The 25,728-nt window shown below is 40.6% G+C and overlaps 1 protein-coding gene across 1 annotated transcript in view; it reads left to right on the forward strand.

Moving 5' to 3' along the window:
- prdm6 (PR domain containing 6) overlaps window positions 1-25,728 on the forward strand; it is a 130,701-nt gene that overhangs the window by 99,885 nt on the left and 5,088 nt on the right. Inside the window, exons 7-8 of the mRNA XM_085785795.1 lie at window positions 4,007-4,394; window positions 21,972-22,148. Coding sequence (XP_085641921.1) covers window positions 4,007-4,394; window positions 21,972-22,148 — 565 coding nt within the window. The remainder of the gene's footprint in view (window positions 1-4,006; window positions 4,395-21,971; window positions 22,149-25,728) is intronic.

Raw genomic sequence — 25,728 nt, forward strand, 5'->3', positions numbered from 1 at the left:
GAGTCAACCATTTTGAAAAGAAGAGGGGTGTGACTTCCACAAAATATCCAAATAGAAGAAAAAATTAGTACAGGCAACAATACATATTCCATGAGGTAAGTACATGGTGGAGAGAAACATTTTTTGTAGACAAAAGCATCATGGATCTATAGAGTACAAACATTCATCATTCTGTAGAGAATAAATAAACAGTGTACTGTGTTTTCATGCACTGATCGATTTATATTTATATTTCTTCCTTAACATGTATTCTTTCAGAAAAGTCGAAAGAAATGGTAGAAAATCCACATTAAGGTTTTTATTTTACTTACTGTCATGTCAGGTGTCATTGTAAAGCTCTCTCTCTCCTGAACAATTATCTAGGCTCCAAAAATGGTCATTTCCTTTGTATCTGCAACCAATCGTAAAAGTTTGATTTACTTTAACAATCTATGGAGTTTTACAGTCCAAGTCTTTAAAGGCCGTTTTCTCAAAATGAGTTTTTCAGACTCTGAGCTAGAAATCTCCACTTCAGCAGCACTTACAGACATCAAACCTTCCAGTTTGATCCCTTTCTATATTCTGAAGGTTTTTACAGAGGGGATTGTTGATATATCATTCACAGTCTGATTTATACAACATTTTATTCCTAAAAACATGGAGAAATTAGATTTTTTTTTTTAGGGCTGGTGACAGTATTTTCTCATTTACAGAGTGATAAAAAGAGATATCCAAAATCCTCCTCTGTAAAAACCTCTGACTCTTAACAGGTCAACAAAATAAAACAAGAATTTTGAAAGTAGCTTTATCCAATTGTTCAGATTTCGGTTCTGGAAATGTATGAAAATGAGTGCATATTTCATCAGATATTGCCTCATTTACATATTTAAACACAAAATTTGACAAAAATTGTAATACAAAAAATATTTGTCTTAATGTAAGTGATAAACTTGGGAGGTTTCATGGTGATATCTGTTAGTTAAAATGTTTTACCCTATTCACCTGTAGTGTCTGACCTGATGGCAGAGGTGAGCTGATGAAGGATGGGAATCTGCAGAGACGTTGCTGCATGTTAAAGCCTCCAAACAAAGAGGAAACCATGGAGCTGCAGGCGCTCAAGTCCAGATGTTTTATTTTTTTTGTTTTTTTTTACATTGGATTAAAGTTTAAAGAGCAAAAAAATGATTAGATTTTGGTTGAGAGAAGGTCGCGGTCGTCGTGGTCCAGAGGTCGACAGGATGTGACACATCAGAAGGGGAAACGATCCGCAGGCCTCTTGTTTTCCAGGCAGAATGAAAAGAGAGCCAGTTAAAGGAAGACAATCGCTCCTAATGTCACGTCAAACATAATGAAGGGTTATGGAGTCCAGGTCCAAGCAGACCAGAACAGACCAGACCAGAACTCAGCCGAGGCCTGCGCGGCTCCATGAGGTGAAGACAGCTGCTTCAGACTCCAATCCAATTTACACAATTTCATCAAATGTCTTTTCTTCCTTGTTGATGCAGTTTGGACTCATCAGAAACACTTCTCCATCCTGAAGCTCTTCATCTTCTCTGCTGCTCAGGACATTTGTCTCTGAGGCCTTTTCATTTCACAAAGAATCCAAAGAAACAGATCTGATGGTCCGGTTATTAGAGGTGAAGGTCATGGACTCCTCCAGTCTTTGTTTCTACTCTTCTGTACCTGACGTTGCCCGGTGTAAAGGAGAATTCAGAGGCAGAAACACACAAGTTAAAGGAGACATATTCTCACAAATTAAAACAGTTCCCAGGTGTCTTAAAGACATGTCTGTGACATGCTTTGGTCAAAATACCCCAAGGATCAAACATCATCCTCTCTAAACAGCCCTGTTTAGAACAGCTGGTTTCAGTGCCTGTCCCTTTAAATGCAAATGAACCACTGCTTGCCCCGCCCCTTCTGCTGGTACCAGGTAGGGGTGGGATTATGCAAATTCAAAAACTAACGTCATCATTGTCAGACAACCAAGGGAACAGCAGGTAAAACCACATGGATTTCAACCTCGGGAACCTGAAAATTACAGATTTTTTTGTCAATTTTCACATTTTGGGGACCGGATGGCAAGACGAACACCCAGATATATGTTAAAGAGTCTTCAAAAAGTTTTATTAGAATAATATGTCCCTTTTAAAGTCACAAATTTGAGAGGAAAAAACGTCGATAATCTTTCAGTCACAAAATTGAAAGAAAATTGTGTTTGTTTTTTTAAAACGAACAACAGAAACCCGTCTCTACGGTCTGGAAGATTAGAGCTGAGCAAACTGAGCAAAAATAACAAGTATTTATTGTCTTTGTCTTCTTTATACAAACTGTACGTGTTGCTTTCTCTCAAGGTCAAGGATAAAAAGACAGAACAGAATAAGAAGAATAAATGGTAGAACAAAAGGAGCACAGAAAAATGTATTCTTAAGATAGAATAAAACAAATGAAAACAGCAGCAGTCGTCTGTGTTCTTGTGAAATCCAACTTAAAAGTAGAGTTTGATAAGATCTTCTACAAATTTGTATATTAAATTGGAAATTGTAATTTTGAAATCAGACGTTTATACCTCCTCCCTCTCCTCCAGCTGTTTGTTTTTGTACATATAATGATCATAATGACCACAGTGACAATTACGTGACAGTTGAACATGGACGCAGGTGATGTTACAGCTGAACCCAAACATCTGTTGGAAGCCGTGGTTTTATTATCGGGGGACTTTTATTGTGAAAATCTGTCTTTTTTTTCTCTCTTTTTCTCTTTTTCTTCTCTTTTTTTTCTTATTTTCTAGATTACTACATGTGTTCTATTGCGGTCCAAAATGGATTGTGTTTGAATGTGTCAAACTCTAAGGCTGTATTCGAAACCGCATACTATACTGCTAGTACGTACTGATTTGGCCAAAATGTAGTATGTAGTATGCGATCAAAAGCTAAATCTGCAGTATGTGAAAAGTTCCCGGATGTCGTACTGATTCGGAAAATATCTCCTGTATGCATCTGACCAGTCTACATCGCCTACTGTATCCCACAATGCAATGCTCCCCTGACGTCTAACCGTAACCAGAGCGTAACCAAAGACGGTAGTGTAGCCGTGTACCGTAACTATAGTTTAATAAAATAAAACTTAATGCAGACTGATCGGTTCATTGTAAAATATTTATTTATTTTTTGTAAATGTGGTGATTTCTGTACATAACGTTAGGCTCCAGAGCCCCGAGGCAGCGCTGCTTACACAGAAGAAGCTTCACTTTACATTCAAACAAACTAATGCTACTGCCACAATTGAGATTTCATCAATGAGACCGACATTTATCTCCTTAAAATGATTTAACCAGCCGGTGGTAAACCTTTAAAAACCTACGGGTAAGTTAATTAGCGACCGTTTTCTCCTCCGGAATGACGTCGTAGTGCTGGCCGGCCGAGCAGCTCTGCAGACCGGCTGCTGCCTCTGTGATGTCCCGGTCGCTGCGGAGCTTCACTTCTCCGAAAAACATCGGAGCAAACTTTTAAACAGCCGTCATTTGGATAAACTGGCCGTATATTTGGGGTCTTAACAGTTACTTTCTCGCATGAAAAAATATTAAAACTTAATAAAGTTACATAATTACAGCGCTAGAGCGAGAAATAAAATAGCTGTTAGCCTGTTTACAGCTACTGCTACCGGTTGCCGTGAAATGCATTCTGGGAAACTCGTATACTGCATACTGCGATGATAACGGCGTCGGTCTGCTCAAGTAGCATACTGAATCCCACATTCAGTATGCAGTATACAGTACATATAACGCAGTATGTAGTAGGCAGTACGGTAGTATGCGGTTTCGAAAACAGCCTAAGTTTCTCTCCCTGTCTTTAATGATGTCACTTCCTCTGACAACCACACACACCTGTGATCAGTTAATTGCATGAGTGTGCTTATTTTTTAAAAGGAAGTCACACAACAGTAAAGTAAAACACTGGGTCCTGATGAAGGTCAATAGACCCAAACGTTGAGTGTCTCTAACCGGTGTCCCTGTCCCTCTGGTCTCCAGTGAACGTCCCGGCCACCGTGGTGGAGGCCATGACCCGGCAGGAGTCGCTCCAGTCCTTCAGCAAGAACGGCAAACCAACCTCTTCCTCTTCCTCCTCCTCCACCTCCTCCTCCTCCTCCTCTGTCCTCATGCGCTCCATGGTCTTCCCCCACTCCCCCTGCCCCCGGAGCTTCTCCCTGCTGGACAAGGTGGGCGTGGGCATCCCGTCGGACTCGGGCTTCGGCCCGCTGGGCTCCAAGAACCAGCGGGTGCTGGCCAGCCCCACGTCCACCAGCCAGCTGAGCAGCGAGTTCAGCGACTGGCACCTGTGGAAGTGCGGCCAGTGCTTCAAGACCTTCACCCAGAGGATCCTGCTGCAGATGCACGTGTGTCCGCAGAACCCCGACAGGTAGGAACCACGCCTGGCTTAAAGGGATAGTTCAACATTTTGGGAAAATTGGCCCATTGCCATAATCTAGTCATAGCATTACTGTAGGTTCGTTACCTTTAATTGTCGGTGCAAGTTGTTTTTAGAACGGCGGAGCAGAGCCGCGAGCTGCTCAGAGCTACGCTACGGAGGCTCATTATGGGATTTCCCTCATCAAACTCATCAAATACACAATCCAACAACTCCACAACGCTCTGGTGGACAAGTTGTGAGCTGCACATTCACCACGCTATGAGATAATAACACAACGTTACCACACAGAGTTGTTTTAGAGGTAAATTCATGCAAAACCGCTGATGCACGTTGCCTTCAGGGACAGTTTTTCATCAAGCAGCCTCTGTATTTACCTCTAAAACAACAGACTGAGTTGTTTTAGAGGGAAATACAGAGACAGCTTTCATTCTTGATTAATGAAAACATTGTTGGCAAATGTTTTCGCTTTCGTCCGTCTTGCGCCGGTCCAAGAATTTCACCGTGCGCGCGGAGGCTCATGGGAAATGTAGTGTGAGAACACTTTGCTTTCCAAAACTCCTCGTAGTTAGAAGTTGAAGGACTGGACTTCTTGGAGTTCTTGGTGACGTTTCGCCTTTCATCCAAAAGGCTTCTTCAGTTCTAAAGACCGGTGTGGAAGGGGTCAAAGACCTTGGAGGTGGTTTTAAGAGTCGTTTCCACTGGTCTGAGAGGCCAAACGTCTTCAAGAACTTATATGTACCACCTTCTCTTCTTTTTTACTCTGCATAGACAAAAAGCAAAGCAACTGAGCAATAATAGAAAGTGTGCATTGGATTGTGGGAAATTTAGGGAATTGGTATGAGAAATGTAGGAATTTGGTTAGACGGTGGTACGCTCGACTATGAAACCTCAAACAACCGTGGACATTGTGTTGACCACTTACAGTCTGCCTGAGTATAAGAATTAGTCTTTGAGATTTATTCTCTCAGCTCCGTGTTTCAAGGTGAAAAGATCAAGACCTTCAGCAAGAAGACTGAGTAATGTTTGGACATTGTGGTTTTTCTTTGTTTTTATGACTTAGATTCAAACTGAAGACATAAAGGAACACATGTGGAGTTATGGAGTAAATGTTAAACAAAGCAGAATGTGTTTTATATTTTATATTTTTCAAAATATAATATATAGCCATATTTTAATCTGATGGCAGCTTTTTGCACACTTTTATTCTGTCATCTGTTTTCCAACAGTGTTGAAGGAGCTGAGCACTTGTTGCTGTTTTACCTTCAGCTTCTCAGTTGGGTTTTAATTCACACTTTTGTCTTTACTCCATAACTCTTAACTTCCTTCATAGTTGTGCTGTCTTCAGTCTGAATCTACAATGTAGAAAGTGATAAAAACAAAGAAAAAACTCGTTGAATGAGACGTTGTGTCGTGTCCAAGCGTTTTGACTGGTGGTGTGTTATTAAAGAGCCACTTAACATGACTTTTTTTCACGTCTTCAAAGAGAATTACATGAAATACGTCTCGGTCCTTTTCCAAACACACGACACTCCATCATGTTTAATATTTCCTGGAGGCTGAAACTCGACGCGGCTTCTCTAAACTGTTGCTGCTGCAGGTTTTCACACACGTGTAGCTGTGATTTATGACTCATCATCATCACCATCACCATCACCATCATCATCATCACCACGGCGACGCTGCTGCTGCTGCTGCTGCTGCTGTTACTACAGGACGAAGGGACTGTGTAGTGGCCCAGAGTTAAGAGAGCGTTAAAGTGTTGGAGTGTGTGGAGCGTCTGCCAACTTAATTATATACAGCGTGGACGGACGGAGGAAGGAAGGGTGTGTGTGTGTGTGTGTACAATGTGTGTGTGTGTGTGTGTGTGTGTGTACTGTGTGTGTGTGTGTATGTATTGGAAATTTTTTGCTTAGCTTTATTTTTTTTTGCGGGGAGAGTCAGAGCGGCGTATAAATCAGTGCTGTGCGTCAGTGAGAAATACCTCGCCTTACGGTGACGGGCCCAGGAAAACAGATGCCACTTATTCAATAAACTAATACTCATAGGGAAGAAAAATGTGGGCTGGATATGGAGGGAGAGGGGGAGGAGGAGGAGAAGAGGAGAGGGGGGGTCGATGTGGAGCTGCTGTCAATAGGAAGGTTTTATGGGACAGAGGAGCAGATAAAATTCAGCTGAACAAGCCAAACAGACCAGAGGAGATGGAGCAGAGGACCGGGACAGTTTTATTTGTATAGCCCGTTTTTACCAACAGTTTGTCTCAAAGGGCTTTTACATCCCATAATAACAACATCCTCTGTCCTCAGACCCTCACATCCACTGAGGAAAAACTCCATAGAAAACCCTTTAAACAGGGAAAAATACAGCGGACTACAGCGTCACGTGACCAGGTGTGATAGTTGGTTAGTTAGTTAGTTAGTTAGTAGCCGTCATGTAACCATGGGAACGTCTGAGTGTGAAGAGAGAAGCTGTTTAATTTCACTCACATGGTTTCTGTCTGAAACATGACACCAGGGAGTTCCTTCTTCTTCCTTTTCCTCTTTCTCCTTTGTCTTCCTCGACCTCCTCCCTCCTCTTTCTTCTTCTTCCTCCTCTTCTTCCTCTTCTTCCTTTTCCTCCTCCTCCTCCTTCCTCCTCTTCTTCTTCTTCCTCTTCCTCCTCATTCTTCCTCCTCCTCCTTTTTCCTCACCATCTTCTTTCCTCTTCCTTTGTCTTCCTTGTCCTCCTCCCTCATCCCCTTCTTCTTCTTCCTCCTCCTCCTTCATCTCCTTCTTCCTCATATTCCTCTTCCTCCTTTTTCCTCATCCTCCTCCTTCCTCCTCTTCTTCTCCTTCCTCCTGCTTCCTCCTCCCTCCTCTTCTTCTCCCTCCTCCTTCTTCCTCCTCCCTCCTCTTCTTCCTCCTCCTCCTTCGTCTCCTTCTACCTCTTCCTCCTTTTTCCTCGTCCTCCTCTTCTTCTCCCTCCTTCTTCTTCCTCCTCTTCCTCCTCATTCTTCCTCCTCCTCCCTTTTCCTCACCATCCACTTTCCTCTTCCTCTTCTCCTTTGTCTTCCTTGTCCTCCTCCCTCCTCCTCCTCTTCTTCTTCCTCCTCCTCCTCCTCCGTCTCCTTTTTCCACTTCTTGTTCCTCTTCCTCCTTTTTCCTCTTCCTCCTCCTTCCTCTTCCTCTTCTACTTCCCCTTCTTCTTCCTCCTTTGTCTTTCTCGTCCTCCTCCTTTCTCCTCCTTCATCTCCTTCTCCCTCCTTCCTCTTCCTCCTTCCTCTTCTTCTTCCCCATCTTCTTCCTCCTCCTTTGTCTCCTTTTTCTCCCTCCTTCCTCCTTATTCCTCTTCCTTCCTCTTCTTCCCCATCTTCTTCATCCTCCTTCCTCTTCTTCTTCCTCCTCCTCCTCCTTTCTCTTCTTCCTCTTGATTTCCTAACACCTCCCTCCCTCTTTCTCTTTCTCTTTCTCTTCATACATATTTATTGATGTTTACTTGATGGGAACATTTGGAGCTGAAGACTGATGGCTCTTTATATCAGCGTGAAACACACACACACACACACACACACACATACACACACACACACACACACACACACACACATCATCTTTCTCAGGTTTGTTTTTTTCTGCTGACTGTTTCTTTTTCTGAACTTTTTCTTCCTCCGTGTCATTTTTTCTCCCTCCCTCCTCGCGTGTCATTTCAACTAAATCCATCATCGGAGGAGTTGGTTGTGGTTTGTTTACGCGGCCGAGTCGTCGAGGCCTTGAACGCCTCTCGGTCCGAGGTTTGAAGCCGGTGTCGGATCAGGAGAAACCATGTGAACATAAATGGACTGAAGGAACTCGCAGTGTTTAAACCACCGCCGGTCGCTACGAGCCAAATTAATAACCAACGCTACTTTATGATTGATGTGTTTACGGCGCCGCTGTTTAAAAGACTCATTAGTGCTTTTAGTGAAAATGGGACGTTTCTTTTCTCTCTCTCTGTGTGTGTTTTGTTTCGTGGAGGACTTTGATCTCCGGTGTCGGCGGGCGGCTCAGATCTGGTTCTGGAGGCCTCGTGCTGTTTATGGGATAGAGCATGTACAGTACAGTACATGTGCATATGGAGGCGATCAGGAAGCGTGTGTGCATCATCACACAGGAATTAAAGGTTACTATAGTGATGTGTCACTCACACATCTTCACTTTTTCCACTGGTTCACTCAAACATGTAGTTTTCTCTGTTAGGTTAGCTTAGCTTTAGCCTTATTAGTCCTGCATGGGGAAACTGATTTAAAACCAGGTCAAAGAAAATCATAGACAAACACAACACATGATGCACAACAAACACAATCAGGCTGGTGAAACATGATCTAAAAGTAGGACAGAACTGAAAAAGAGAAAGACCTGAATAAACACCATAAAAGCCTGATAAAAACTGAATAAATACTAAATAAATATGATTTAAGACTACGCAACAGTGCTAAATCTGACCCTTACTATGTTTGTTAAAGAATCAGACTTTCTCAGTCGTTCACTGAACTGATCTGTTAAAAACATGAACATGACAGACGGATGGATAGAGATGGATGGATAGAGAGACGGACTGACAGACAGACAGACAGATCCCAAGCTGGGAAAAACGATAAATGGTTGATAAATATTGATAAATATCAACCACTTCATGTTAGTTATTTATTCATACTGTATATTAACAACATTAGATGTGATGTGAGCAGAAGCAGAAGATCTAAACTCAGATTCTGCAGCTTTTTCTTTATTCACATGAGATTAATAAAAGAGAACAATAAACACAAACCTCCATCCATCATTCACTTCATTTACATCTCAACAAAGATTTCTCTTTGTCCACTTGCGTTTCATCTCATCTGGATTTATGAGTCAGCTTTTCCACTTTGTGTAAACGTGGTCAGTGATTGTCGGTCCGTCGGTCTGTGGACGAACTCATCGGTTATTTATTTCACCTACAGTGTTTTAACACAAAGATCGCTGTCGTTCTTTATCACACTTTGTTCTATTGAACTACAGAGACAGAGACACAGTTGTTTTATAACATTTCCAACACGGCACGGTGTTGTTAAGTCTTTTTACAGAAGTTAAAAACGTCCCACTTTCCATCTGACCCTCAGATAATTCAGCTGTGATGACGCTGGAGGTCGTGAAGCAGCGCTGGTGGAAGAAGAAGGTGATGAAATGTCATGAAAACTGAAAGAAAACTCCTTCTTCTCATTCAGATACCAGAGGTAGAACATGTGAGGACAGAGCCAATGTTGGTATTCAGCGTTCAGACCTTTGAGTCCTAATCAGCTGATTAACATTTAACCTCTGATGACTAATTGTTGTTGGACTCGTTCAATTAGCGTTGATTAAATATGTGTTGTTCAATGAGTCTGACCTTTATTGTCAGACCTTTAACAAACAGGACGTGTCACTTCTCCTGGTGAGAGAGTATGGAGCTGTTTCCCTGACATTAAAAGTTGGCATTGAAAATAAAATTTGGCATTGTAATAAAAGTTGTATTGACACTGAAACAAGTATCGGCATTGAAAAATGTTGGAACACAGGCATAAAAAATACAATATTTAATTAAATTATTATTTTTTTAAATATATGATCATGTCGTTTTCAATGTCAGTTTTCAAATTTCGTCTTCATGCGTCCCTAGCCCCTCCCCTCAGACCCTCCCCTCCACGCCAAAACCCTGACAGTAACTTGCCATTGAAAGAAAGAACATTGAAACAGAAAGAAAAAAAATTGAAACTGGAGGGAAAATGCAGTGTAAAAAAAACACACTGAAAAAGATGGACATGAAGAAGACTGACATTGAAAACTACATGATAATATATTTTTTAAAAATCCAAATTAAATATTGTATTTTTTATGCCTGTGTTCCAACATTTTTCAATGCCGATACTTGTTTCAGTGTCAATACAACTTTTATTACAATGCCAAATTCTGTTTTCAATGCCAACTTTTAAAGGGACAACGAGGAGTTTCTATTTGGTTATAAAAAAGTCTCATATTAATGTGGATGAATCTACGTTACCACTTGTTAATGGGCCCATTTTAGTTAAATATATCATTTTGTCTCCATGGTTATTTTGTTATTATTAGTGGTGGTGGAAACGCTGGTCGAGTCGACCAGAGTTTCTTTACTTTCGGTTTCGTGGCGAGTCATGAGAATAACGCCGCAGAATCACCGTTTATGGTGGGAACTACGACGGTATGTGATCGTCTTCCAACCTCTGACTTTAATTCTTGATGAATGAAAACATGAGTCTGTCTTGCGCCGGTCAAAGAATTTCACAGTGCGGAGGCTCATAAATGTAGAGTGGAAACACTTCGCTTTTCCAAAACTCCTCGTTGTCCCTTTAATGTCAGGGAAATGGCTCCATAAGAGAGGTGCATTGTGGGTAACCAGCGGAGCAGACGGTGATCTTCTGCTGTAATCAGAGGAACGTCTCTAATGATAAATGATTTATTGGCGCTCAGGAACAACTCGGAGCCTCTTTCATGTTTTCCCGCCGCTCGCCGCTCTGAGCCGAGAAAATTCTCAAAACACAATTAAGTCGAAGCGTTCGCGTGTCGCTCTGCAGCCCGAGTGTTTGTGTGTGTTGATAAACAGCCGGCGTGTTGGAGATTTATCACCGGCGCCGAGCACTAACACAGATGTGTGTTGTCCCTGCCGGACACACAGATGTGTTGAGAAATGACTTTTTTCTCTTTTAGTCGGCGTGTCGCCTCAGGACGGAGCGGCGCCGATCCATCAGCGTGATGGACGGGCGGAGAAACTCCCTCTCACTCTATTTTTATCTGTCGTGTTTGTGGCCGTAACAAACATCTGGAGCTCCAAAGAGCCCGATCCAGATGCACCAGCAGCAGCTGAGAGGAACACGGTGTCAGTGAACGCACCACCAAACAACCACACATGAGGCTGAACTGATGCAGTGTTTTCTCTAAGGGGGGAGGGTTAGGGGTATTTATTTTACTTTTATTTATTTCTGACCAGCTTTTTGTATCGTTTTCTGACAGGATGAGAAAAAAAAGGAATATAAATATAAATCTACTAAACCTGTCACTCAAAGATTAAATGCATCTGCAAAGAGAATCTCACTAATGTTGCACAGAAATCACTGTCAACATTCAGACGGATTCATTAAAGACCCACAAGTCAGAATAGCTAACTGACGAACTAACTAGCTGGATAAATAACTGACTAAGTAACTAATTAACTGACTAACTAGTTGGATAACTAACTCAATAATTAACTAACTAACCAACCAACTGACTAACTAGATGGATAAATAAATAACTAATTAACTAATTAACTGACTGACTGACTAACCAACCAACTGACTAGCTTGTTTGCTAAATAACTGACTTGACTAACTAGATGGATAAATAAATGACTAAATAACTATTTAAACCACTGACTAACTAACTAACCAACTGACTAAGTAGTTGGATAAAAAAACTGACTAACTGAATAACTAGATGGATAAATAAATGACTAATGAATTAACTGACTGACTGACTAACTGACTTGCTATCCAACTAACTAACCAACTGACTAACTGACTTACTAGTCCGATGAATAACTGACTAACTGACTTACTAGTCCGATAAATAACTGACTAACTAACTAACTAGCTGACTGACTGACTGACTGACTGACTGAGTAATTAACTAACTGACTAACTAGGTGGATAAATAAATGACTAATGAACTAACTAACTAAAGTAACTAACTAACGAGATAACAAACTAAAAAAAGAATGACTGACTGACTGAGTGGATAACTAAAGCTAACTAACTAACTGATTAGTTAGTATTAGGATGTTGACCAGCCAGTAGAGATGTGACCAGGTTAGTAAACAGCTGATCTCCCGTCAGGCTCAGTCTCTGTTGTGTCACTGACAGTTACAGAATACTCGCGTCTGATTGGACGAATCACTCAGAGTGGTGCGTTCAAGTGTCTGTTTACATCCGCTGGGTCATAAACTACACTTCCCACAATCCTCTGATCTGAGCTCAGCTTTAATAGTTGAGTCGATAGAGTCAAAGAGAAACAACGAGACGGACGAGTGTTTGTGTTTTACCACTGATCTGATATAGATGTGTTAACGTCTGCTCACATTCATACTCTATATATGTATACGTGTGTGTGTGTGTGTGTGTGTGTGTGTGTGTGTGTGTGTGTGTGTGTTGGCGGGGCCATTGATTGTGTATTGACGAGGCAGCAGCAGTGATTTATAGCTGCTGCTCTCAGAGGAATAATGTCTTCACATGAGGCGACAGACGAGCGGTCGTCACGGCGCCGGGAGAAGTCCATATGGATTAGAGCCAGTCCATACGGGTCAATCAACACACTGCAGCCGCACCGCTGCACACACACACACACACACACACACACACACACTACAGACCAACATGCATCTCATGAAGTCTTAGAGAGGTAGATTTTTATTATAATTATTATTATTATAATACATTTTATTTAGAAAGAGTCTTTCAAGCCGCTCAGGGAGACTTTACAGAGAAGTTAACACATCCAAACACAAGAAACATCCAATAAACAACATTCAAAACATCAGTAAAAATAAATAAATAGATAAAAAGAGCAAATATTAAAGCAGAAGTAAGTGGTCCGGTCGTTTTCGCTAATGCTGCGTTCCAGGCCGGCTTTTGAAATCGTAAATTACAGCTTCAAGTCACAACTTACGACTTTGTAGCGTTCCAGGCAACCCACTCGCGTTTCTCCGACCTGTTTTACCGGTGAAAGTCACTATAACGGCCACTCGTAACTTCCGACCCGTGAACTCGTACCAGATCGAACTGGTACGACTTCACGGTCGGAAAAATACGAGTTTCCTTGAACGCACCATAACAGTCCTCGTCCCTACGTCACCACATTCACGGCGTCCCTTGGCTGCACACACAGCCCTTCATGCCGTTCTCTCTCCTCATTGGATAAAAACTGTAGGATACGATAAATGTTTTCTCCTCGGCTCAGAGCAGAGCAGAGTGACTGACAGACCCGTGTTTCAGACCAAACACTCTATGTAAGTGATTGCTGTCGGAAGATATAACTATTTAAGACTTATATTAACACAAATATATCACTTACTTCTGCTTTAACAACAATGAATAAAACTGTGCAAGTTTTGAGTTTTGTTTTGAAAACAGGGAGAGAGTCGGACATCATATGTTTATTAGTTAATGTAATGTTGTGAGTCCAGATGTGTTTGTTGGTCAGTTTTAATAGATAGCCTAATATGATTTAATATCCTAAAAGACACATTGAAACATCTTAATTGATGTTAAATAATGTCTGTATTAGTGAAATGACTCATAACATCATTTTCATAACTATAAGCATAAACACTGAACCTTTCATGGTTAAGTTAATTGAAATCATGAACTTAAACATTAAAAGAATAAATAATGATGGAAACGAGACTCAGGTTTACAGAATTATTCATTTTCACTATATTATTATTCTATATTTCACTGTGTTTCATCCATATGAAACAGTGATGGAACCTTTTCAAACATTTTCTGTAAGTCTCATCATGGTTGTTGATATAAAACCACTGGTTTAAAGGCTTTTATTTTGAAGTTAATAGGAAGTCGCCTGCACAGAATCTGTAGTTGTGATGAGAGCGACCGACACAGAGATTCACTTGTGTGTTTAAACACCGACCATCTTGACCTCAATGTAACATGTGAGAGCCAAGGAACTTCATTCCCATGCAGAGTTAATAATAATGGACCGGGTCTGACACACACACACACACACACACACACACACACACACACACTGTGTCTCTTTCAGCAGCTGGAGTGTTAAAGGTGTGGACACAGTGACACACACTCACACACTCCGTGTTGTTGTTCCCACATGTTGTGTTGAAAGGCGACATGAGGTTTATTGTCCTGAACGACGTTAAACTGACGACGTGCTGACGAGGACTGGTTTTATAGAGCACACACACACACACACACACACACACACACACACACACACACACACACAACCGAGGTCCAAAACAAGTATTACTGTTATTATTATTATATCATTCATTATTATTATTATTATCATGATCATTTTCCCTGTCAGTGTCGACTCTGAACACATCTGGCACATCTGTCAACAGGCTGTAACACAGTGTGATGGCTGACACAACACACACACACACACACACACACACACAGGTTGTTTCATAGAGAAGTTGTGTGTCCTCTGAGCTGAAGTGAAAAGTTCATCAGAGATCGAAGCTTCAGTCTGAACTGAAGATCCACTTCATGAACTTAAAGCTGCTGAACCTGAACCGTCGCCATGTTAAAGCCGACTGTGAATATGTGATATATTCTTCTATTCATATAGAAACATGTGAGTTTATGCAGAGTAACATTTTATACCCGGATCAGAGTGAACACCTGAACTTAAACTTTTAGGAGCGCAAGCAAAAGATGTCGGGTTAGGGTGAACACTGTGTGAATCGACTCACAAAGCAAATATTCATGTTTCCTTTTCATTCATGATCCTCACACACGTTGACCAGATTCCTGTCAGGACAGAGTCCAGATTCTTTGAGTCAGTCGCCTCTTCCACATTTCACCAGTTTATATAAAATAAAATAAAATAAAAGCCAATTTTACTTGTTGTAAATGCGAAAGAAGATGAAAAATGTACTTGCACTGTCTCAAAATTTCAGGGCATCTGGAGCCTTGATATGAGGACAGGAGTTCTTCTGTTCCAGCTTCATTTATCACTCACTTACAAAACGTATATACATTGTAGTAGTGCAGTAATCATAGAAACAACAGGGTAAATATTACATTAATAATAACTGAAAAACAAATAAATGATACAGAAAATGAATAAATACATGAATAAATAGAAATAAAAATATGCCAGGGGTCACAAGCAGAGAAAAATTCAATTCAATTAGAAATATGGAAGTGGGAGTACCCATTAGATTTTAACATTATTCAAAGAAAAGAGAAGAAAACAGAAAGCTGCGTTGATCCTTTAAATCAGTGGTTCTGACTATTTGAGAAGGTTCGAGGAGATCAACAACTTTTTTTTGAAATTTTACCACTTTTTTTCCCAGAAATGTCTCTTTTTTACCACAAAAATTCACGCCATCGGCCGTTTTTTTTGAACAAACAGTGACTTAAAAAAGTTACATTATTCAGTTTCAGAGCAAATATTTGTGTTTTTATTTTATTTCAACACTTGTTACACAGATAGAAACTGAAGGGAGGGAACATTTAGATATTTTTTTAAATGCTTTTATTGTTAAAAACTGTTGAGTTGAGTGAGTTCAGCTCATCATTCATTCATATACAACTCATATTATTATACAAGTCTTCACATCAGCGTCTGTAACCGGCCGACTGACACTCTAACACACAGCGCAGTAGAAACTCCTTCATGCATATTAATGATCGTCTGCACTAGTTTGCAGATTTTTTACTCATTTGTGCACACGGACATAGTATTTGCATGTTCTTCTGTGTGCAAATACTTCAACTGCACATGCACATTATATACAGTATACCTGTGTGTGTGTGTGTGTGTGTGTGTGTGTGTGTGTGTGTGTGTGTTGTTGTGTGTGTGATGGAGGTGTTTATGCTTCACCTCCTCTCTCTCTCTCTCTCTCTCTCTCTCCACTGTAATAAACAATAACCGGGCATTAATCTCCCGGCCTGCTGCCTTAATAAATAATATCCACACATTCATCAACTTAAACTATTCACAATCAATGCAGCTCTTCATAGAAAACCCACCTAATAAATAGTGGAGCGGCCCAGTGAGGCGTGAACTTATAGAGCGGCCGGCTGATAAATGAAGCCTCCCCCACGGCCACACGCCTTTTATGTGGAAAACTGCAAGTGAGAATTTTTCGATTTTATATTACACTATTTTACTCTTATTACTTTCCTCTGTGTGTGTGTGAGAGAGAGAGTGTGAGTGTGTGTGAGAGTGATTTATTGGAGCGGTGAAGATGTCGGTCTATTTGTTTTATTCTAGTTCTGAGCTGTTCACCTATTTGTTACCTACCGATGTCACAGTTTTGTCTTATTGGTCTCAGAATAACACTCACTTTATTTTATTTTTTCCTTTTGTGGCGCTCACACACACACACACACACACACACACACACACACACACACACACACAGGGATTCACAGTGTAGATACAGTAACAGTAGGAGGTGGATCTTCACACTGGAATAAAATGATGAAATGAATCGGGAGTTTAAGGTTGAAATTCAGCTGAACTGAAAAAATAAAACACTTCAAATAAAAAATAAAAACATTTGGAGAACATATTAATAATGTGAACGTGATATTTTTTCAAAACCGTCTGGACAAAGAAAAAGGTTGTAAAAAGGTGTTGAAGCTGATTTTGTACATTTGTTGTACATTCATCACATTTAATCAGTTAAAATGTAATTTAATAATGAACCCTCCAGATCCCTCTAGAATCTAGATCACGTGATGTTTTCAAAGCGCCGTAACAAAAAAAATAGGTCACCTAGAGCTGCTGTCGACAACTCTCTCCTAGTTTTTTGTTTGACGTTGATCGACCGTTTAAAACCAGAGACAAGATGTTGTGTTCATTTGATATTACAGAAATATTTATAGCGTAAAAATGGGATGAGATGGACAGGCGACAGGCGTCTGATTTTTCTTTTTTCTTTTTTAGTATTTGTCAATTTTTTTTGTCATTTTACAAAACAGAAAAAAGTGTTTAGTTTAGTTTATTGGTTTAAATATACAGAGACAGTGCACATTAATAAACATTTCTGTAAACATGCCGGTTAAGCCAAGTTGGCTAATTTTCAACCATAGTCTCTGGGGCAGGTGACTTGAGCACTGCAATAATTAAAATGCATTAAAAAAAAAACACTACTATGCCTACTTATAAAATACATGGTATACAATACATTACAATACAATATATCACAGTACATTCAATAAAATACAAATACATTACAGTTTCAGAGCAGATGGTCACATACTTGACCGTCTTTCAACCATAGTTTTAAGTTATTGAAATCAGCTGATACGACTCTACGTGATTTTTGTGCCCAATGTGTTAATAAAGTAGGTTGAAGTGGAAAAATAATTGAGGTGAAGTTAAAAGAAAGAAAGATACCAAACATACAGTGAATATTTTTTTTTATAATGTGGTAAATGGGCAATTCCAGCGTTATGGATGTTACATTCAGAGAGAAAATTGGAAACTAAGCTGAACTTTGACAAGGCATTGATATGAATTAGAAAATTTAAAATACATATTTTAGTTACACTTATTGGGATAAAAATAAGCCTGCAATATGAAATGTTTTGACCCTTTGGATTTTGAGAGAAGTGACAAAATACCCAGCGTTATGGATGTTACGGAAATGGACAAACTTTTCGGACTCACTGAACACATGATGAAAACTCTGTGAATTGATCTTTCAAAGACTAACATGTTAAATATATTTTTGTAGGGAAGGGTTTGAGATACCCAAAAAGCACATTCAGGAAAACCTTGTTTTTCCTGTTAAGGAAAGAATCACAGAAAAGTGCCGTTATGGATGTTACATTTTTGCGTTATGGATGTTACATGTCTGAAATAGACAGTCAAAAATAGTGGTTTACCCACATTTGTTTGACTTCAGTGGCCTTTTTAAGCTTGTGTGTTGATAATAATGAAGAGGATTTAGCACTTATATGGTACAATTAACATTACTAGCCTACACTAGCTGATTGTGCCTGATCTTTCACTCATATGAAGCTAACGTTAACAGCAAATTTTAGCTAGCCAGAAGTTAGCCAGGGAAAAGGTAATGATGAATGCCCAAATTACAGACTATATGCTTATAATTTAAAGTGTACGTAATGTTCTTTTTTTCTTTTATACACAAAGTTAAACATAATGTTGATTAGTGTGCGTGTGTGTCACTTTAAAGGGATAGTTCACCCAAAATTCAAATTTCACTCATTATCTACTCACCCTCATGTCGACTAAGAGCTGTGAGAAGTTTCAGAGTCCTCGTCCCTTCTCTGAGTTACGGGGGGGGGGGGCATAGCAGTATTTGTCCATATAATGGTTGTGAATGGATACCAACATTCTTCGACCAAAAAGACACACCAAAAACCCTCAAAATACCTCCATGCTGCTCGTCTGTAATGTCCCTCTTGTATTGAAGCCCCGACATGAGAAATTGTTCCGCCGGAAGAGCAGTGAACCGAGACACTGGGAGCTTCTGCTACAAACAAGCTTAAAATATAGACTTATTAAAATTTTTTCAAAACAATTTCTCACGTTGGGGCTTCAATACAAGAGGGACATTACAGACGAGCAGTATGGAGGTATTTAGATGTTTTTGGTGTGTCTTTTTAGTTGACATGAGGGTGAGTAGATAATGAGTGAAATTTGAATTTTGGGTGAACTATCCCTCTAATGAATTGGCGAACCAAAAAAAAAAAAAAAAAGTGAGAAGCGCGACGCAAGTCGAACTGTCTGGCCAAAACAAAAGCACCAGGTCTAAGAATAAAGTTTACCAGAATCTCTAGTAGCCTAGGCTACTGACTATAAATAATTACGGACCGACGTGAAAGCGAGCGGAGGAAAACTTAACTGGTATTGAAGTGAGACGAGACGTGAGCTGTCAAACGTGAGTGATTGACAGAGAGGTTGTCACTGTGTCTGTGTGTGTGTGAGAGAGAGAGAGAGAGAGAGAGAGAGCGGAGCGGGGCACAGCTGTAGTGACCTGTTTGTGTGTGTAGTTTTTATTCATCAAAAGCACAGATAATGACTCGTATTATTCGTACAATAATCGTAGCTACTCGTCAAAAGTGCTTTAACCGTACCAGATACGCGCCGGCTCAACCCTGTTAAACAGCGAGCAAGAATGGCAGTGTACCCGCGTAGCCTAATGTGATACAGTAACATTTTCCCATGTCGGCAGCCCATTCCTGCAAATAGCTCATTCAGGATGATAAACACTAAACAGTGAGCCACAGGAGCAGTATTAACTTGTATCATAGTGGGGTGTAACCATTAACGTGATACAGTGTAATCAACATTGTTCACACATGGACTGGGGTTCAGATGATTGACTCAAGAATTCATCTACAATATGTAACGTCCGTCACGGTAACGTCCGTAACGCTCGGAAATAATAATAAAAATAAGACCAGGATGACCAATTGTTGCTAATATGTCATCTTCATGAAAGTTAGCTTTGCTTAGAAAGTTTGGCTGAAATTGCTTTCCAGATGCATGTTTTATGACAACTTTTCTTAAAAAACGTTATGGACGTTACACGCGCTGTCCCATAAACAGGCATCATTAATAGCACGTTCCACCTGACAATGGAAAGACACAAAGTACATAACTGATTTAAATATTGATACAACAGCCCTTCTTGATAAAAAAGTGAGGTTAGAGGACATCTGTAGGTGATTTCTTTTTGCCATTTGGCCATTCAGAAAGTCATACAATTTGGTTATTTGAAAAATACATTTTTACATTATTGCGTCTCCTCATTGTAGTGAGGAAAAACATGTATTTGCATGAATATTATGATCAAATGTATTTTGTACTTCAAAATATAGACCTTGATGATACATTTTAAATGGGTTTTGTTATAAATATGGCTACTTTATTTTTTCATGGTGAGGTTGACATTTGTATGGAATTGCCCAAATACAGTAAAGGTAAAATCTAAAAAATTCAAAAACAACCGAAACAGGCAAAAAAAAGTCGTCACATTATATTTTATAATGAACTTATAATAATAATAATAATAAGATTGATTTAAGGAGTTTATTAGTTTATGCTGTAATAATGCTGAGTGTGATTGATTGGCAGCTGCTCGGCGAGGCTCGGTGTGTTAATGAGTGTGTGACACAGTCCGACCGACCGCCGTGTTCAAGGCCTTTTATCATCTGTGTAATGATAATAGAGAGAGTGTGAGGGATGAGGAGGCTCTGTGTGTCTGTGTCTGTGTGTGTCTGTGTGTGTCTGTGTGTGTGTGTCTGTGCTGTATGTTACAACACAATAAGCTGATAATGTTCAACCCAATAAATAGAAAGAGTGTGCGATTAGATCAGTGCTTTATGGAAGCAGGACACTCTATTAACACACACACACGCCGCTATTGTTTGGTTGTTTGTTTCAGTCCGATTCGCTCCCGCTGCACACTCCCATTTGGGACGCACACACACAGAAACACACACACACACACAGAAACACACACACACACAATCTCGTTCTATCTCTTCTGTTCTTGTTGTGTTACTGTCTCTATCCCACTCTCTCTAACTGCTATTACTCACACACACACACAGTGATAGATGATCCAGTCATGATCTAGGCCTGCATTGTTGATGAGGGTCACGCTGCCATGGTTACCGGAGCAGAGTCCAACTCCACTGTGCCCTGTATGTGTGTGTATGTGTGAGAGAGAGAGCGAGACAGAGAGAGTGTGTGTTACTTAATTTGAATTTAGTAAAAAAAGAATAAAAAAGTCTTTATACCTCAGGTCAGTTTTATTTGCAGTGAATCAGCTTTAACATTTACGTTCAGGTTCATCTCAATACATCAGAATATCATGTAAAAGTCTATTTCCAGTAGTTCAAACCAGTGAGTGCATACAGATAGATAGACTTTTCCAACATTTCCATATTAAAAATACCAGACAGAGTTGTTTTAGAGGTAAATTCATGCAAGACCGCTGATGCGCGTTGCCTTCAGGGACAGTTTTTCATCAAGCAGTCTCTGTATTCACCTCTAAAACAACTCTGTCTGGTAACGTTGTGTTATTATCTCATAGCGTGGTGAATGTGCAGGTCACAACTTGTCCACCAGAGCGTTGTGGAGTTGTTGGATTGTGTATTTGATGAGTTTGATGAGGGAAACCAAGAAATCCCATAATGAGCCTCCGTAGCGTAGCTCTGAGCAGCTCACGGCTCTGCTCCGCCGTTCTAAAAATAGCTTGAACCAACAATTTAAGGTAACGAACCTACTGCTATGACTATAGGGATTATGGCAATGGGCCAATTTGCCAAAATGTTCAACTATCCCTTTAAACTCTTTTTCTTTCAATTTTACACAGGATTTTTAAAAAAGTCAGACAACCTGTGACTTTGTAAAATCACATAATTTCAGAGGAAGAAATTCATAAATTCACTCCCCAAAAATAAATGTACAAAAACCCAGATCATCTGTTTTTATCAAGGGAAGAAACTAGTTCACAGGACGGTGTAAAAATAGCTTGCACCGACAAATAAAGGTAACGAACCTACTGCTATGACTATTATAGGGATTATGGCAATGGGCCAATTTGCCAAAATGTTGAACTATCCCTTTAAGGGTTGATCCAAAATAAAAAAGAGTTTTACCAACTGAGAATTTGGTTCAAAAAGTGGGTTTTAGTTGTTTTAGCAACTGAGAACAACTGTAAGAGGCTTGGAGCCGTCGTCTGCAACTGTGTCGTGTACAGGAACTCACCTGTCCGTCTCACCTCGTCTCACCTGTCTGTCCCTGTCTGTCTCACCTGTCTGTCCCTCAGGCCGTACCAGTGTGGCCACTGCTCCCAGTCCTTCTCTCAGCCGTCAGAGTTGAGGAACCACGTGGTGACTCACTCCAGCGACCGGCCCTTCAAGTGCGGATACTGCGGCCGGGCGTTCGCCGGCGCCACGACGCTCAACAACCACATCCGCACGCACACGGGAGAGAAGCCGTTCAAGTAAGTAACAGTGAGTACCCCCCCCACCCACCAACCACCCCACCCACCTGTCTGACCCCCCCCCGACCCCCCAGCGAGGGGCCGCCGTCGCTCAGACAGGACACATAGATAACATCCTTTATTTTAATAACACGTACCCAAAGATCCTCTACTATACAATATGATGTTATACACTTCCTGTTTCCTAAAGTGGGCGTGGTCACCCGTCCCCCCACCTCGTGTTGTGAACGTGTGTGTGGATTTATAAAAGTTGTTGGTGGATTGAAGTTAGCTCTTCATATTTTCAATATTTACACAGCTAACAGTCATATTTTGCATTACGAACATTTGTTAGCGCGGGCGTTCGCAAACGCTTGTTGTAATGTCGAGACAGACACAGGTCTGGAACAAAGTTCATTTTCTCCTGATTTGTCTGAAATTCGTCCATTTTCGTGTCAAAATGTTTAGAAAAGACGTGACTTGAAAAATGAGTCCGATACTTACTAAAGTTCTGGAGAGAAAGAATCAACCATAATCTGAGCTCACGTTCACTTCTCCCATTGGAGTCAATAGACTCAAGGCCTGCTGCTGCTGCTGGTCTCCTAAAGGGGGCGGAGTCATGGTCTACCGGTCTCCTAAAGGGGGCGGAGTCACAGTCTGCCGGTCTCCTAAAGTGGGCGGAGTCACGGTCTGCTGGTCTCCTAAAGTGGGCGGAGTCACGGTCTGCCGGTCTCATAAAGTGGGCGGAGTCACAGTCTGCCAGTCTCCTAAAAGGGGCGGAGTCACGGTCTGCCGGTCTCCTAAAGGGGCAGAGTCACAGTCCACCAATCTCCTAAAGTGGGCGGAGTCACGGTCTGCCGGTCTCCTAAAAGGGGCGGAGTCACGGTCTGCCGGTCTCCTAAAGGGAGCGGAGTTATGGAGAAACCCACTGGACATAGATAGAGGAAACTGACTTGTAGTGAAGCGTCTTGGTTTCTAAACCGTCTTTGACGCAGCTAACGTGAAGCTAACACGCAGCTAACATCCTGCTAATTAATTAAAAAGACTCAACACTAGAAACTACCAGTTTGTGTTTATTAACAACATATTATTTTATGATCTGTGAGCAGGTCACATGAAGAAAACCACATCCTCTTATTTACAGAGATTAAGACGGAAAACATCTGATTGGATAAAAAGCTGCACCACTTTCAGTTCTGTCAGTGGCTGCCGCACAAATAGCCGACCAAGCATTAGTCAACCAAGAAGTCATTAGTCAACCTAACTTTACCAGTAATTGGTTGATAGGTCGCAGAAAAAAGAAAAAAACAACCATTGGAGCCGTGTCTTGTCAAAATGACGTCAATCTATATGACTGAACTGTGTATGAAAGGCCAAAAGGCTTTTAATTTGAAGGGCCAGGTACAGGAAATCCTGACACGCACTCACTGTCAGTTTCTTTTCTTTCTTTTTTTTACACAGCAGGCCCCTACAATATCACGATTGTTAGACAGTTAACTATTAATATCATGTCAGGCAAGAAATCTAAAATCTGTGTGTGACTTATTGATTATTATATAATATGAATTAATGAAATAACATGAACTTTAAATGAAGAAGATTTCATGTGAAAACTAGTGAATGAATAAAGAGGCTGGTTGATTTTCCCAGACACTGATGCAGTGGTGTCCAGATCAGCATGAAGCTCAGTGATCCATAGAGCTGATCACAAGGTCAAAGGTCACATGGATTCCTTTTAATGTGCGAGGCGTTTACTGAACCTATCGACACAAAGTGACCGGGAGACGCTCATAATTATAAATAAGGATCAGCGTTGATGGTTGGTTCAATGAGACACACACACACACACACACACACACACACACACAGGGTCAACATTTCTTCTTTTTTCTTCTTTTTTTGACTCTGTTTATTTGCTGATAAAAGGGAACAGTAGATTGCATAGTTTTTAATATAACCTGGTTTATAATAAGGTAGGCAAAATAAGCTTCAGCTACACCTTCTCGGTCTAAATGTCTATTGTTCACTTTCTTTATTTACTTACATCTGTTTACTTTGATTTGTGTATTTTCTTAGACCTTGAGCTGTAATTTCTATTGTACGATGAGCTGCCATGTCAAGACAGAAATAAACTAAACTAAACTAAACAGTGGCACAAATAAAGTTTATTCAAAGGTGAAGCAGCCAGAACAACATCATATGAGTTTAGGCAAGGCAATTTTATTTGTATAGCCTGTTTTTACCAACAGTTTGTCTCAAAAGGCTTTACACAGCATCATAACAACATCCTCTGTCCTCAGACCCTCACATCCACTGAGGAGAAACTTTTAAAGTTTAACGTCTTAAATCTGTCAAACGATGAGATGTTGAGTTAGTTTATAAAATATATAAAAAGTGAACGGTCGTTAATCTTATTGTAAATAAAACACATTAAAGACTAGGGCTGGGCCGATATGCTTTTGTGCAGATTCGATTCTCTAACGATTTTTGGGTCCCGAGTCGATTTAAATTGCGATTCTGATTAAACAAGTATTGCGATTCAATTTTACCAAGTACTATTGCGATTTTATATTTCAATTATTGTGATTTTCTGTCCTTAAACAAGAGCAGGTTGAACCAAACACTTGACAATACATCATAAGTCATATTTACAAAAAACAATACACACAACACATCAGTTTGTCTGTTGTGTTCGTTTGTTCACATAGATACAGTATCTGTGAACAAACGAACACAACAGGCCGGTTTGACTTTGTCTAGTGTAATGGCACAGAAAACATGATCGTACAATAAAGATTGGTCGTCCCAAAAAAGAATAAAAAAATCGCCAGAAAAAAATTGCGATTAATATAAAAATCGATCTTTTGGCCCAGCCCTATTAAAGACCCGTCCACATGGTTCATGTCCACCAGACTTTAGAGAGTCTGGCCATGTGACCTCCTCCTCCTTATTATTGTGTCGTATGAAGAAAAGCACAAACTGAGTGTGTAACAGTGGGAATTTCTTCATGTTAGAAATGAAAATAAATGAGAGTCTGTGGGAATTGAAACATGTTTTCATTCTGCCGGGTGGGACTCTGGCTCCGCTCCTCAAAAACAAGACAAACACGTTTCCCTCTTGGACTTGTATTTCTGCCTCGTGTGTCCGCATGTAGAGGAAAAGTCTCTGCAGGTTCCTGAGTGTAAACACAAGAGTCCCCACCCTAACGCTCATTTCCATCCCATTTCACTCAACTGAAATAATTAGAGGACGAGCCACAGAGCAATTAGCGCCGCTGCTGCTGCTGTCAACTCGTCAGCGCCGCAGGACAATGAGGACGCTCCCCGGTGGACGGAGAGGTCGCCGTCCGGGACAAAGGAAAGAGGGGAAGAGACAGAAAAGAAAAGTGAAGAAAGAAGCAGAATCAGGGGTTTTGAGCGGCGTGAAACAAATTAACGCTCTCGAATTAAAAGCAATCAGAGGAACGGGAACGGGTCGTCGATGAGCCGAGCGAAAAGGGCGAAAGAAGGAGGGAGGAGGAGGAACAAGAGATCACGGTGTAAAAAGTGAAGGAGAGAAAAGGAGGAGGTTAAAGCAAATCAGCGTTCTTAATAAGCAATCG

This window comes from Trachurus japonicus, chromosome 9, assembly GCF_045865225.1.
Source record: "Trachurus japonicus isolate A0001 chromosome 9, Traja_1.0".
Classification (NCBI taxonomy): domain Eukaryota; kingdom Metazoa; phylum Chordata; class Actinopteri; order Carangiformes; family Carangidae; genus Trachurus; species Trachurus japonicus.